The following is a 17,186-nucleotide window of genomic DNA, read 5'->3' on the forward strand; positions in this document are numbered from 1 at the left end:
TTTAATTTTGCCATCTGTATCCTCATTTCCCCTCTATTACTTTTCTGGGGATGACCCAAAATTTGATTTTCTTTTACTTTCACTTTCAATGAAAATGGTAAACAGGCCAAAGAGGGTGAATCAGCCCCAGTGATTTGCATATTTCCATAGTTAGGGTTCTATGCATTACTGTTGAGAGAATTGATCCAAAAAAGGCAGAGACTACTCAAAATTGGCGATGATATTTTTCCAATAAAAATATTATTTTCCAATAAAAAATATCTCCTCACAAAAACCCTTGGCCCTGATGCAAACAGTGGACTGACCCTTGGGAGTCATGCAAATATCAAAATGCCTTTATGGGTGTGTACCTGCCTTGAGGAATCAGAAAAACTAAAAAAGCCTGTTCGGCTTTAACTATTATTAGGCCTCATGCCCACAGGCGTTTTTACAGCCGCTTTTAGGAGTATTTTTTGCAGCTTAAAAACGCCTCTCCATATTAGCCTATGGCCTCATGCCCACCAAGGCGTTTTTGAGTTGTAAATGACATAGGCGTTTTTAAGTTCCAAAAAAACCCCACAACCAGCACGAGGCGCGGCGCTAGCTTAACGTTGTACACAACGTTAAGCTGCATTTTTGCGCATCAGCGTTTTTAAGTTGTAAAAATTTGATAGGTCACTGTAATGTCTGGAAAAACAGGAAATTCCTGTCTGGACATTACCCAAGAGACCTTTGCACAGTGATTGTGGGTAGTACATAGGAGAGAGAAGATGGCCAGTGCTGTGTCTCAGGTGGACCTCATTAGTGCAGTTGAGGCCCATCCTGACCTTTGGGATCTGGCTCATCCACTGCATGGAGACCATATTAAAAAAGTGAAAACATGGGTGGATATCAGTGCAGCAATAACCCCTGGTTGGGAACAGATGACTAATGGAGCCAGAAATGAGACAAGTAAGTCTATTTTCATTTAATGCATGATCTTTTTGTTGTGTAATGTAAATGAAGAATGCATATTAAATTATTAACCCTTCTTTTCCACTTTTCTTTAGGCAGAAATTTGCAGCACAGGTGGAAATCCCTCTTTTATCAAGTAAGGAGGGATCTGACAGAGGAGGAGGCAGCACGTAGTGGAGCACCAGCCCCTACAAAAAAAAAACCACATATACCACAACAATTTGGCTTTCTTGCGCTAAAACATGATAAATAGCAGCAGGCAGTAAGTTTTTTTTTTTGTGTTATTTTTTTATCATATATTTCCCTATTTGCATTGCTTTGCAGACAGTTTACATTTTCCAGGGATATTGTTTAACTTTTTAAATTGTATTCTCTGCAGGACAACATCTAAGGGAGGAGGCTTTGGAAGAGGCACATGTGGACAGACCCACCAGTCCCATAGAGAGCACTGGCAACACATTACCCCATGACAGCAGTGTGGCAAGTGTCATAGCTGAGTCTCGACATAAGGTAATTGTCCGTCCGTTATGTCTGCTTGTCTATCCCGTTGTCTGTCTATCTACATGTCAATCTAAACATTTTCGTTCTTTTGCAGGAATCCATTGTTTTGGAGTTGTCGGCTGGCAGGCAAGAACATGGGAAGGTGCGCAGTCATGGCGGTGGGTGTCAGAGGAGGGACGGCTGCAATATTGAGGCAGAGGACAGTGTGCTAGCAATGCTGCAGAAAGTGCGGCAGGAGAGGCGCAGTGTGGATGCATTTTTGTATACCAGCAACCCGCGCACCTGCTTCTGACGCAGCTTATATCACATCCTGGAGGACATTGGGGAGACCAAGAGAAGCATTGTATGGATCGCATGTATGCTATTTCTATGCAATACATACATGCCAAATTAAGTGGTGGGCCACCATCATGTTATCCATATAATGCTTCCCGTGATCTCCCAATGGCCCCTGGGACCTCAGCAGCGCTAGTACCCCCTCTCAATACCAGCCCCCTCCTCAACCCAGCCACCAACTCTTCTATACCAGACCAAATTTTCCGCTCCACACTCCTACGGTCAATTTGTATCTAACATCTAAGCCCAAAAAGGGCTAGCATACCCTTGCCTCAGGCACAGTGAAAAGGATTTGTTGAATAATCGACGAAAAATAGAAAGAAATAACATGAATTTGAAAAGCTTTATTCAAAGAAAAATACAATAAAACAGAGTTCATTAATGATGTATGCAATTTTTTTTTTTTCTTTTACACAAAATCATTTTGCCATGACACCTCTCCATCAAGTGATACAAAAATTCGGCAAATTTATTTCGGATGGTCATGACACGTTGACCGCAAGTCCATAAATTGTACTCTCTAAGCTTGGATACTGGACTCCAGTTCAACATTACTTCTGTCATTATCCCACAGAAAGTTCTGCAGAATGCAGCATACCAGGACCACTTTAATTGCATTCTCAACATCCAGCTGCATACAGGACAGCAAAACTCGCCATTTGGCCATGCATACACCAAAAGCACATTCGACAACACGTGCATGGCTGAGCCTATAATTATAGATTTTTTGCTGAAGGCTGAAACTATAGCCACTGTATGGCCTCATGAGATTTTCGGCCAGTCCAAAGGCCTCGTCTGCCACCATGACCAATGCAAAGCTGGGTTCCTCAGTGCAGGGTAGAGACCTACTGGGAGGAATATTGGGCCGTCCTTCGTGTAGACGATGTCCGAAGAACGACTCACGGAATATGTGGGCGTCACCTTGGCTGCCATGTGCTCCCACATCCACAGCAAGGAATTTCAGATGTGCATCAGCTATTGCCAGGAGGACAACTGAAAAATATTTTTTATATTTGAAATACAATGATCCAGAGTGGGGAGGCTTCTTCACCCTGATGTGTTTCTCATCAAGGACACCAATACAATTGGGGAACTGCGTTTTCTCCCAAAAGGTGTCAACAACTGATTCCAAGATGTTTTCTGTGGGCTCCGACATTACAACTTCATGTAACTCCTCCCATATTGCCACACATGTTTCTCTCGTCACTTTGGCCACTGTTGTGAGGCCAAGGAGGAAGTAGTGATGCAACAAGACATAGCTTTGTCCTGTGGCAAGGAACCTAACATAACATAAAAATGTAACATATTGAAAAAAAAAACTGCATACAAATAAGTAGTGCTACCCCTAATCCCCTATGCCCTAACCCCTACCCCTAACCCCAACCCCTACCCCTATCCCCTAACTCCTAACCCCTATCCCTAACTCCTATCCCCTTACCCCTAACCCTTTCCCCAAACCCCTATACCCTAACCCCTAACCCCTAACCCCAACCTCTACCCCCTTACTGCTAACCCCTACCTCTAACCCCAACCCCTAAACCCCAACACCTACCACTAACCCTATCCCCAAACCCTAACCCATAGACACTGACGGAATACCATCTCCTCCTCCACCTGTCTCCTTCTTCACAGCCTCCGCAAGACAATCAGCAGGATTGCCTCGTCTATCTTCTGGATGACAGGATCCATACTAACAACTCAGAACAATCACTACAATGCAAAAAACTCCAACAAACTCTCAAATGCTCTATCCTCTCTCTCTCCTACCAAAATGGCACAGACACATGCTCTCTAAAATATTTAATTTATTTTCAGTGGCTTTGTGGGTAATTTGGGAGTGGAAAATAGAAGAGGGATGTCTGTTTTAAAACAAAACGCTGCTTAGCACTAATGCGTAAAAACGCATCTAAACACACATTAACGCCAATGCAAAACACGGATAAAATCGCATTTTTAATGCCACTGTTTTCCTGGCGTCGGTACTGGCTTTACATCTCGTTTTTTAAAATGCCTGTGGGCATGAGGCCTTATAGGCAGTAAATCATTATTTAAAATGCAGCAATGGACATAATGATGAGCACCTAAATGAGGAGGGTGCAGATCTGCTGGGATTGAAGATGGCTGAAAAGTTAGAGGGGTTTTTAAACTAGGTGATGGGGGGGAAGGTCCAGAGGTAGAGATAGTCAGCAATGAACATATTCCAGAGGGTAGTATTGGGGCCATTAGTGGTAGATTGACTAAAGCACATAAACCCAAGGTAAGTATAGTAGCAAGTCCTATTTGCAATCTCGGAACACCCAATAAGAGGATAGTATGCGACCAGTCTAAACTACATGGCATGTTCACCAATGCCAGGAGCCTGGCAGACAAGATGGGTGAACTAGAGATACTGTTGAACAAGGAGGATTTAGATTTTGTGGGAATTTCAGAGACCTGGTTCAACAGCTCTCATGATTGGCTGGCAACCATTCAAGGATATTCCCTTTATCACAGGGATAGAGGGTAAAAAAGGGGGAGGGCTATGCCTATATAGCAAGAATAATGTACAAGTGAATGTGAGAGATGACCTCAATAGGGAGCTAGGGAGGAGGTGGAATCCTTATGGGCAGAGCTCCAAAGGGATGAAGCTAAGGGGAAAATAATACTGGGAGTATGCTATAGGCCCCCTAACCTGAGGGAGGAGGGGGAGATGGACCTCCTATCACAATTTGGATTAGCAGCAAGGATGGGAAGTGTTATCATAATGGGGGACTTTAATTATCCAGACATAGACTGGGTGGAGGGAACCAAGCATTTGTCTAAGGCTCGCCAGTTCCTAAATGTCTTGCAGGACAATTTCATGGGTCAGATGGTAAATGCACCAACTAGAAACAAGCGTTACTAGATCTACTGATTACCAACAATACAGACCGGATCATGGATGTGGAAATATGGGTCAATTTAGGAAACAGCGATCACAGGTCAATTGGCTTCAGTATAAATCACACAAATAGGAAACACACGGGAAACACAAAGACACTGAATTTCAAAAGAGCCAACTTCCCTAAACTATGAACCTTGCTAGAAAACATAAATTGGGATAAAATCTTTGAAACAAAGAACACGTAGTCTGTACATCGGGGAGACTGAGACATGTGATTCTAAACCCTTATACTATTACAGCATCAAAATAACAAGACACACCATTAGCCATTTATTACATGTGAAACCCTTTAATAATAAGAGCAATAAATACCTTTTTACACCTTCTACAATCTGGGATCACATGTCCTGTGGTGTCACCAGACCATCCCCAGGCCATGTAAACCCAGAGCTAAGCTGTCAGTCAAGTATCTGATCCACCCTCCAATGCCTTTGGACAGAGAAGATCCTTGAGTGACAGTTTACACAGCCTGGGGGGGGGGCTTGGTGATGTTACAGGACATGTGACCTGCTCTGGATTAGCCCTGCCCCCAGTTCGGCCATAGTGACAGAGAGCTCCTGAATAGTAAACAATGTGGATACAAGGCTTACTTTACTTAAAGCGGAACTTCAGTAATTTTTTCATTTTTCCATCTATTAAATCTTCTGCCTTTGTTGTTTTAACTTTGGATAGTAAAACATTTTTTTTTCTACCAGTAAAAACCTTATACAGCCCACTTCCTGTTTCTTGTCTGGAAAAAAAACCTAGGCTTATGACATCATGCACAGCTCTCACTCTTGTGAAAGTTTGCCAGGAAGGGAAGGGGGGATGAGTCATAAGAGGGCCAATGAGAGCTGCAGAGCTGGAGGTGTGCCTCTGTGTGTCTGTGTAAATGCAGGAAGTGAACAGGCAGCAGCTTCAGCTGCCCACAGTTAAAATGGATGCAGCCAGACTTAATGGAGGAAGATTTCTGCAGAATATTTGGCAAGTACAGAATCACAGTATATATAAAATAGTATGCAAAGTGGTTGAACGGAAGCTTCAGAATGGCAAAGATGTTTTTATTACATATTATGTAAGCAGACTGCAGTTTCTCTTTAAAGAAATGGGGTATGCACAGTGTGTTGGCAATGGTGCAGATGCTCCATGAGCCTGCAGTTTGTTGGCACCATGAACAAAGAACATAGGTTACTGCCTATAGCTGACAAGCAGTGTAAACCTAGTTACAGATTTCTGGCCTAAACAAACATCACAGAAAGATTATAATACTTGTTAGGAAGGGTTCCCTTTTTTATATATAGTTTAGTGACACGTTAACACCATGAAGGAAAAGTTGAATGTATTCATCGATAAGAAGACTGTTATTAGCTAATAAATCATCATTTGTGTACCCCTCTGAAAGTGTTTTCACTTTATTGCAAGGGGCCTGAATCTTCCAACTTAAGAGTTGAGGGCTGCCAACTTCCATTCCCCAGTCCAACAAGAGTGCCCTTAATAACCACAGGAGTACTTTCATTGGACAGGACAGCTAATTTCAGAACTAATTTCAGAGATTCATACAAAGGAGGGTTTTACATCTAAGAAAGGTGATAGCGAGCAACTTATGGTGTCTGCTCTCAGGCAGGACTTTTTACGAATTTAAAACAGCTTAAAAAAATATTGAGGCCGAGGAAAGGGGAATCCTTCCAGAAATGTGTTATGTTATGTGGACATGCCATCAGATGATGACATCCCAGAGGGTGGGCTTTACTATTGTCAGCTTCAGATCTAATGCCTGTCAGCATCTTCCAGCAGGAGAGCGATATGACTGACTCTTCAGCCCAGCCGGGCAGTATATCATTGGGCTCAATTGGATTACTCAGGCAGTCCGGGAGGTGCAATGGGACACTGCCTTTCTACACCCCCAGCTTATGCATTGGTTCCTTTGTGAGTGCATCTGCTTTTTATTAATTTATGAATAAATATTGTTTTTACTACACTTAGATCCCCTGGGGCTGGTCTCCCTTGTTTTTTCTTTTGCTAAAAAAAAAATATGCCACCAAAATTTTGAGTAGCAGTCTTTGGTACAACTGTGCTTGCTTAAGGAGCTATACAATCCAGTATTACAAAGCTCCATAGTCTGGCATTTCCATCAGAAACCTCAAAGGGCATCTGATTAGGATGTTTAGATTACCTTGTGTTATACCCAGAGGGTAGCTCTTCCCATTATCATTACTGGCACCTCTGTCCAAGCGGGGTGTCTCCATGTCAGAGTTTTGGCAGATAGGCTGGCATAGACCGCAAGACGAATCTAGCACTCAATTGCTCCTGGTGGCCAGAGTCTATTCCTGATAATCTGAAGCAAAATGTGCTTATCCATTTTCACTATTTTTATTGGTGGACACTTGTTTGCCACATTCTTGGTGTTAGGTATTAAGTAAAATACCACCGAATTACTTTCAATAAAGGTTGTTAAATAGTGTGTAGTCCTTTCATGTTTGAGCCTTAAGAAGTGGATTCATTCTACAAAATGCATTGCCTGTTTGGTTGTAAAATGGAATATCTGCAATATGTCAATATGTATAATATATGAAATATATATAACACAAGCTGAAGTGGTCAGTGGTCATGAGTCATTAGGGTTTGGGTCAAATGTCATTGACCAAATATGATCATATGGCCATATTATGTCAATACACCAGCATCCCCTCCCCCTTTTTACGTGCAACTGCAGGGAGGGGATTTCCTTGACCACAGCTGGTTGGGCTGGCAGCCTGCTATCATGTGACAGCTTCCTGTGGGTTCAGCCAAACTAGGTTTGGCCTGAACGTTAGTTCATCACTTGTGGTCAGATGTGTGCAATCTATACCTATGAAATTTCTATTGTTTTCAACCTATTTAAATGCATATATATGTCTATTTTGTACAAATAAATTATGATTTTTGAATCTTTATAAATACCTATGTAATTTGAATTCTTGAGTGCTATAAAGTCCCCTATTATATTTTTCTTGGCATATGTTTTTGGGATGATAGCACTGAAAGATAATGAAGTACCCAAGTCCACAGTTTTGATATAAATAATCTCTCATTACTGATGGATCTGTCCAAGTAGAGACTCTTTATAAGAAGAAATATGTATATTGGAATGTCAAAAAGACAAAGTGTTATCGTTAACCAAAAAATGCAGACAACAAAATTATTTTACAATATCTATAATTGCAAGAAATCAATACAAACAAACTTTGCTTAGCAAACTGTACATACATAAATAATATTTTCTATTTCTTTACTTGACATTTCATAGATTGTTTTCTGTCGAGCTCAGGACTTCATTTCTTACATCCAGTTTCATAGCTTAAAAAAGTGCTTCTCATTTGTATATCTGCCATACTTAATACAGAGTTTATAGTTAGTTCATGCTCCCCCACCAAATCCCCACACAGAAAGCCCATCAACCAAAAATGCCACAGAGAAAAGTAAAAAAAAAAAAAAATATTGGTTGTTGAAGCTCTTTAAAATTTTATATTACAAGCATTTAAAATAGCATCATAATTGCATCTTGTCAAATACTGATAATACTCACATTGGGGATCAATTGACTCATTAGAGTTTTCTTTGACAAAAAAAAATATTAATCTTGACTATGCATAGTTAATTTTTTTAGAAGGTCACATGATTTAAGGTTAATAGGTTGTATTTTCTGAGCTGAAATTGGTGATTGTATTTTGAAGCACAATAATGTACTCAATACTGTAGGGGCTCTAACAGAGCTGTAATTTTATATGTTTATTAAGGGAAATAAAGCTGCCACATTAAGTGCAAATAAAAGCTGGCAACAGCTTATATATCTTCTAGACAAGGTACTGCCAGAGTTTTCATATAGGGGGTGGTCCGTTGGTATAACGGAGCATTGGGTGGAAGGATCTTGCAAAATTATTGGACAGAGTACAACTGTAGTCTTCTTCGGACATTGGTACAAGACAAGCAAGACCAATTAAAAGCAGCAGAAGAAGTTGAAGTGGTAACGCAGCTCGGAGAACTCGTAGGAAGAATGACTGGTGTCTTTGAGCTAAATTAGCTTCAGAAGGGTAAGAACCTGAGCCATCGTCTTTGGACCTAATAAACAGAATTGATAAAGGTAAGTTTACAAAAAAATACATTTTACTGTAGCTTCCATATCTACTCAGTCTTTGTGAGAACTCTGAGCACTCAATACACTGTGCAGTTCTAGCACATAAATGTAACTTTTTTCACAAGGAAAGTAGGTCAATGAATGATATTCTGATGTGGAAATCAGAAAACAGCTTTTAAACTTAGCTCTGTGTGCAATATTTTACCTACATTTCAAACATTATCTTAGGATAATAATTAAAAAAAATGCCTCAGAACAGAGTAATATGTGAAAAACCACTGAAACAGATCACTGTGGACAGTTAGGATGAAGAGAATGCTGTAGTATCTCTCTATCTCTCTAAAAAAAAAAAAAAATATATATATATATATATATATATATATATATATATATATATATATATAATTATTTAAATTTTATATATATATATATAGATATATAGATATATATCTATATATCTATATATATATATATATATATAGATATATATATTTAAAGTATATATATATCAATATATATATATATCTATATATATAGATATATATATATATAGATAGATATATATATATATATATATATATATATATGTATATATGTAAAGTATATATGTATATTGTGCACTTTAGTTAGGACGGACTGTTTTGAACTTCCAGCCATCCAAAGTAGTTCATTTGATATAATTTCACTGCCATATCACTGCACGGAGATATATTTTCAATTTCTGCTCCAGCACCATCCCAGTTGTAAAAGCTCCCATACACATCAAGGGAGGAATGAAGGTCATGCATTTTGCACCTTCTCCCTAATTTGTACAGAAGAAGTAGACAGTTGGGGGCCACAAGCCATTGTTTTTTCTATATACCCAAGTTACGTATTCACTCCTCCAAAACAGAAGACATTCACTTTGGCTCTGCTTTATTTAAATATGACATTTTAGTGCATTCCCCAGTCTATGTTGCCAGTAATTTTATATATAAGTTTAATAACCCAGCAGGCCTTTGGCTCTTTTAAAAACAAGGCAAACACATCCGTACTACAGAGAACTACTATATTTACTTTTTTTTTTCTAAAACGTAATTCAAAATAATACTTCTTGTACAATCCAATTGTTATGTGAACAATACTAGGCTTGGTGTGGTAGAAGATTTGGCGGATTTCCATCAGAACCAGGATACTGTGCTATCTTTTCAATCATTATACTATCCCATCACAAATAGTATATTTTCTCATTTGCAGAATGATGAGGGAGCTAAAAGTATGACCATGATGTAGCAGTTATAGGACAGTGCAACAATCCATAAGATTGCTTCTGCATTACGAGTCTGGACATTGTAACAGTGGATACTATCTGTAATCCCACAGATTATAACATTATTAATAAAATATGTAGCTGAAAGTTAAAAGGAATGTGAACTCTAAAAATGAGCACCTCTTCTTTAGTCCCCTTTGGCCTGTTAAATATACCAAAGTGCATTTTTATATTCGTTTTTTGTTTTATATTTGTAGATGCAATAATTGTTGATCTTGCCAGGAATCATGTGAGCTGATGACTTCCTGTGCTCTGTGCTGACTCTTGTCAATATATTGTTCTATAGACTCTCTATGGACTACAGAGCCAAGCCTCCCAATGTTATATAGGAGGTGAGAGGCAGATTTCTGTAGTTCAATCCTGCATCTGTTTCCCTGATACAGTATGGTGAGCGTTGTCACCCTTAAACAGAAAATGTTTTACTAACAGAATCACTAGGTGAAAATAAAGGAAAAAATACTGAAAGGGGAAAATTAATGCAACCACCACATCTACTGACTGATAAGCTGTAATATGTTACAAATTTGTTTTTGAGTTTACAAAACTTCTAAAGTCCCTGGACATTTTTTTTTCCAAAAAACAGATTTGTGCAATTTTTATAAAAAAAAAAAAAAAAAAAAAAATCAGCGCAGACACCTTTCAGCTTACTTTCCCATTAGCTTTGTAGGTCTGGTTGCTTAAAAAATAAATTGGAAAATTAGAAAAAAAAAATATTTTAATAGGATTATATTAATAAAATATTAAATAAACGCTATAGAAAATTTAATGAAAGCAATGAATGATATACAGTATGTGTTCACAATTTTGAACATGCATCCAAATATTACAGATTAAGTTTAACATGTAAAATTTGATGCATGTGTTGCCTGCTTTTGATTTGGGAAAGGTTGTGATGGTGGATTACAAGCAAGCAAGATTTGGAGCAAAGACAATTGGGATGATTTACTAATATGAATATTTACATAATTATCCACTCATGTGAAAAGCACTCCTGGCTCCTCCTCTTCTCTGAGTGCCCCATAGCAAGCTGCTTACTTTGGGGGGCACTTATGCATGCTCGCTCCTGAGCCCCACACTGCGTGTCCATAAGACACATAGAATGGGGCTCAGGCCCACCCTCTAGTCCCACCTAACTGTGATTGACAGCACAGGAGGCTGCGGGGGAAGCTTCACACTGAAGGTTTTTTACCTTCATGCGTAAAAAACCTTCAGCCTTTAGAACTACTTTAAAGCTGAGTTAAATCATAACCAAAATGTAATATATTGCAGCTTACCAATTACTAGATGTGGTAGCTGCATTTGTTTTCTTTTTTCTTAGCCTTTTTTCCCTCTGTTGTCCCCTGGTGATCTGGCCAGTAACATACCCCCTGTATTAGGGTGCTCTCTTTCTAGATGAAGAAGAACAGCGGGCACATTTGGACAGCAGCATTTTTGCTGGGGGGGGGGGGGTAGTGTTCGACGTAGCAGATTTAGATACACCAACAAACTGAAACGAAACCCCAGCTCACACTTTACAGCAAATAGTTTTATTTTTACTTTTGGGATAAAGATTTTAGATAAATAAATAAAAGCTGATCATTTTAAGCACCCCTGCCAGTAAATGGTTTGTCCCATCTCTGTAACTGATACATCTGCAAGAGAGCTTGTTCTTTTGAAAAACAACAGACTTACTGGCTGGATCACCGGATGAAAAGAGAAGAACAAAGCCTATAAAAGAAAACTAAGATAGCCATCACATTTAAGAATTGATAAGCTGCTATATAGTAAATGTTTGCTTTTGGGTTTAATACTGTTTTAATAACTGCCAGCATGTTTGATAGTTGCCTTTATCTAATTACAGTTGTTGTTAACCCACGATAATACGATCATGCCATCCTCTCTATTATAAAATTGACATGGGCCCCTGTGCCTGTGCTGTATAGAAAAAAATGCCCATTATACCGTATATATGAGAGCAGCTCCCGGCGCTCACGTGACTCCTCTGCTCTCTCCTCTCTCCAGCTGACAGCTAGAGTGGGCAGGGCCGAGCACTGCAGATGATGTCAGCTGGGGAGGAGAGAGATCTTTTAAGGGAACAGGATCCATTTTTTTTTAGGTTAACAAACACTTTAACTAATCTGGTTGGATCCCACTTGTTCTAGTGGAAAGGGGAGGTGGTGTGTCCCTCTTCTGAGTTAGCTGAGTGTGTAATCTGAATAGGCTATGCAGGCAATTCATAACATAGCAGGAAGTCAGCCTATTTTAAAGGTGGTGCCACCACCTGCTAGCTGCATTATTAAATACAATTTTCATATGCAATATTTCATACCTAACAATAAATATTTTTTCCTAAATATATGCTTTATTCCTAACCATAATACTAATGACTTCATTAAAAAAAATACTAAGTCTTTGCACTAAACATGTAATGATGTTACTGCTATATGAAGCAAAACTTCACTAGACTTCCCAAACTTTCTAATATGGACACAGCAATATTAAATGCTAATAATGTACCAATATGTAGAAACAGTCACATTCAATATTAGCAGAGCAAATAACTAAGTCACAAAAATCCATAGAGGTCAAAAGTTATTTGATGTTTTTCTGTTTGCTACAATTACTTTGCCTCCAGGTTGATGTGCTTCTTATTAAAATACACTTTGCATTTCCTTTTACAAAGCTGTAATTAATGGCCCATAAGAATTCTTTGTAAAAATTTTACTTTGGATTGTATTATTCCGTAATCATGAAATCAGCTTTTGCTTAGACTAAAGGAGAAAAGCCTTCTTTTCAAAATGTTTACCTGCTGGTTACAGGTGTTTAAAAATAGAAAATTGGTGAGAGGGGCATTAGCAATCTCAGATTTGATTTTTTACTTTTCAACCAAGCTTTAACAGAAAAAAAAAAAAATTTTTATCTAAATATACAGAAAAACCCACTTTTACCTTCTTTGTTTATAATTGTTCTCAGAGTAATCTATATTGTCTTTATTTTATTCTGACATGTTTTAACCACTTTTAACCAACCGCTCCGGAAGGTTTTACCCCCTTCGTGACCAGGCTATATTCGCTATTTAGCACTGCGCTACTAAACAAATTTTTTTATAGAGCTTTCTTTTGGTGGTATTTGATCACCACTGGGTCTTTTTATTTTTTATTATATAAACAAAAAGAGACCAACATTTTTTTTACTTTCTGCTATAAAACGTATCCAATTTTTTTTCTATAAATTTAGGCCAAAATGTATTCTGCTACATGTCTTTGGTAAACAAAATCCCAATAAGTGTATATTACCTAGTTTGTGCGAAAGTTATAGCATCTACAAACTATGGTATACATACTGGAATTTTTTTTTATACTAGTAATGGCGGTGATCTGCGGCTTATAATGGGGCTGTAATAACTGACACTGGGTAGGAACTGAGTAACTGACACTGACTTTGCCAGGGCCACTAATACATTGATCAGTGATAGTACTATACACTGTCACTGTACTAATGACACTGGCTGGGAAGGGTTAAAAACTGGGGCTAATCAAGGGGATAAGTGTGTGCCTAACAAGTGTTATTGCGTGCTGCTTTTTGCCTAAAATCTCTTTGTTCCTTCACCCTGAAAGAGATTGTTCCCTCTGTACAAGAGCCCTGTGCTGTCTGTCAACACAGGGCTCTGGGCTGTGATTGGACACAGCCAATTAGCAGGTCCCAGCCATGAATCATTGGCCAGGACCTGCTGACAAAACCTGCTGTGTCTAACAGCGAGAAAGGGGGGTGGCACGTGAACCCTGTACCCAGAAGTGGCCAGCGACATACAGGTACATTGCTGTGCCTGTAGGAGCCTCCCATCTGCAGTACAATGCAGGCAAGCAGTCCTAAAAATGTTAACCTTTCTCCGTCCTGTGACAATCAGTGTAAGAATATAATAAAAAAACCAAAGCACTGTCAGTGGAAACAGAATGTCAAAATAATTAGGTCCAGATTGGTGATGAGCGAATCATCTCGGGTCTGATTCATCAAATATTTTCTTAGGTAGTTTTGGCTGTGACACCTACATTTTTATTAATCAGCAATAGGTCTAAATTGGTAATACAAGACCCATGGTGGCACTGCCAGCTCCATCAGTGTGCCTCGTTCTACCTCCATCCCAGTGCCATAGGAATGACTCAGTGTGCAGTGTCCCTGCCCATGCTTACTAGGACACATGTCTGTGGTCATGTGTGTCCTACCACTGACAGCATGGTCCAATGACACAGACAAATTATGCTCCACATGTTAGTGGAGAGCAGGAATGGCTTTCTGGACAAAATAATGATGGCCAGGTACCTGTCAATGAACATAACAGTGATATCGGCAGCAGATGATAAAAAAAGGCCTCGCATGCACAGCTCAGTGTACATTCTAAAAGACTGCAAACAGATAGGTAAGTTTGTTTTATTGATTGTCTTTTTCGGCAATAAAAAGCCTGCCTGCTTGTTTTTTTTTAATTTTATTTCTGCTTTAAACTGTAGAAACTTAATGGAGAGGTAGTCCACACTCAACATGAGTAGTGGGTATTCCTGTTGGCTTCAGGTGTTGAACAGAAAGGTGGAGCAGCATAGAAAAATTGAAATGCTGCCAGGGATGGGGGAAATAAAATAAACCTGTTGCTCTTCTCTGAATGGGCAAAGATTACGTTTGCTTTAAATATATATTTTATTAGGGGGCCGACAAAGTTCTGTAATTAGTGTACAACATACAAAATAAAACTAAAAAGCTCTTTGCCTGCATTAATTGCACAAACAGCCCACAAACTATTTATGAAATGCTTCAGTGTCATTAAAAATCTTGTAAAACTGCTTTATTTTATTTTGTTTGCCCTTAAACCGTAGTCTATCAATGTTTACTGATCCAGTGCAAGATCACACACAAAGTACTCTGATCAGAGGCATTTAAAATAATAAGGAACACAGTGACAGCCTGTTCTGTGTTATCAGTTAGTACTGTAGCTGACATCAAACACAACCTGTCTGACTTGTGCTTTTGATTAAGCTCTCCATTCAGTTGAAACTCGTTTGTATTCCATGCTTGCCTGAATGACAAATTGAATATTGTGCTGTACTGCAAAAAGATGTGTTAATCAACAGTGCCAGTGGAAAGAAAGAGTGCTGCGGCTGAGATGTTATGAGGAAGTGGGCTCCACTGCAAGCTGCAAAGCTGTTAAGACGTACGCTGGGCCAGATGTTTGGCAATGGAAGATGTCAGCCGGAAAGGTGATGAGAGCTTGAAATTTTATTATCACTTTAGATTAAATAGAACATGCTCATCAGCTTATAAGCGAACCTGCTGGCTACTAATGAAGTCTTTATATTACACAATCTGACAAGTTGAAAAAAGGAGTCTGCTCTCTAAGAATTTGTTTTTTAATCAATTTTTATCTATTTATTTTTCACTGAAATCTGATAAACATAGGTGTATGATCAAGGTTATTGATTTGCCATGACCTCACATCAAAAATATACAGTATATGAGGCCATTTACAAATGCAGGTATGTAGATACCCGTAGCAAATAATTAAAAGAGAAGCATTGTTTTTTTACAAAATAAACATTTATACTCACCTAGGTGGATGCAGCATCAGTTCGATGCTGCAGCTGTCCCCCGCTGCTTCTAAGACTCTCTCTCTTTGCTCTGCCCCTCTAGCGCTCACTGGAGCGCTGGGGTGTGCAGGGGTTGGAGCACCCTGTTCAGGCTCTCAGTGGCTCATTGAGAGCCTGAGCCAGCTGGCGGGCCAGGCATCTGGCTGGATCCCGATTGTAAATTCGGGATCTTTCTCAAGCCTGGAAAGGCTAAGTGATGTCAGCCGACTATGGGCTATGTTGGCTGAAAAGGGGTCACAGGAGTGCAGAACAAACTGCACTCCCGTGATCCCCAGGAGAAGTGCAGGCAAAATAGCTTTGGCTATACTTCTTTAAATATTTGCTCCTACAGGTCTAAATTAGGATGTAGACAAGAAGATCACTGAACCAAATTAGTTTTGAGCAGTTTCACCTACACCTAATTTGGCCTTCAACAGCAATGGCAAAATCAAACAATGGTTGGTAGCTATACTTAAAGCCCTTAAAATATAAACAGTTGTGCAAGAACCACATATGCAGACCAATGCAGTTCTGGTATAACTTATTATTTTCCATTGACTGTTCAATATCTGACCAGTTATATGTGAAAGTCAGATGTGGCTCAAACAACCTATCTTGACCAATAAATGGCCAGGGTATGGGCAATTTTACAGGTTACTGTACTGTAGCATGTTCTTCTACCATACACAGTAGAAGCAACAATGGACAACTTTAAGAATAAGGCATGTTTTAGCACCCTGTTAAGTGAAACACTACTGAAGGTTAGTGTTGTCCATGAGCATAAAGAACAAGTTTAAAGTATTTGTTTTTTTTGCAACAACATTTTTTACATGAAAAAGTAACATGTAGCAAAGGCTGCCCTATGTCTAATATAGATGACTGAATTGGGTGGCAATCCTCATGTGCCAGAAGACACCTCAAACACTTCATAACCAAGCATGCAAAAACAGCAATAGGCTATGGCATATATTTTTATCCATTTGCCAGTATACCTGCTAAGTTAAGCTGGTGCTGGAGGAGTTTGGCTCTGCTACCACAATTTGCCTACACTGAAATAAAGATAAGCACTCAAAAATATGCATATTTTGGCAGTTAGGTTGCAGGCTCTTAATAGTCTATATAGTAGACACGGGCAACCAGTACAACCTGCAAAGAAAAAAGTTGTTGCATAAAAAATATTATTGGATAGTGAATGTGCCTTATTTACATACTTACCTGATTTATATATAGATAGCAACAGGAAAGATGGATTTCCAGGGCAATTGAATTCCTCTTTTTGGCTGAGATTGATTTGTATAGCTATAATAGTATTGACCCCACTTCCCAGAGTCCACTACCAAACCACATTAGGACCATGTCCCATTGTTTTCATGCCTTCATAATGTGGAGTACTGGAGGCCAAACAGTAAAAAAAAGTGTTCCACAATGGAAACCATTGAATTTTATGGGCAGATTGTACCAGCAGAAGGAGGTCTACAAGTAAAATCCGCAATTGCAGAT

The 17,186-nt window shown here is 39.1% G+C and overlaps 1 protein-coding gene across 1 annotated transcript in view; it reads right to left on the reverse strand.

Moving 5' to 3' along the window:
• Positions 1-7,850: 7,850 nt before the first annotated feature.
• Positions 7,851-17,186, reverse strand: part of SYNE1 (spectrin repeat containing nuclear envelope protein 1) — a 513,156-nt gene continuing 503,820 nt past the window's right edge. The window contains 1 exon segment of the mRNA XM_073627830.1: positions 7,851-8,770. Within this exon segment, the coding sequence (XP_073483931.1) occupies positions 8,530-8,770 (241 nt within the window). The 3' untranslated portion in view covers positions 7,851-8,529.

The sequence above is a fragment of the Aquarana catesbeiana genome, linkage group LG04, assembly GCF_042186555.1.
Source record: "Aquarana catesbeiana isolate 2022-GZ linkage group LG04, ASM4218655v1, whole genome shotgun sequence".
In the NCBI taxonomy this organism is placed as follows: domain Eukaryota; kingdom Metazoa; phylum Chordata; class Amphibia; order Anura; family Ranidae; genus Aquarana; species Aquarana catesbeiana.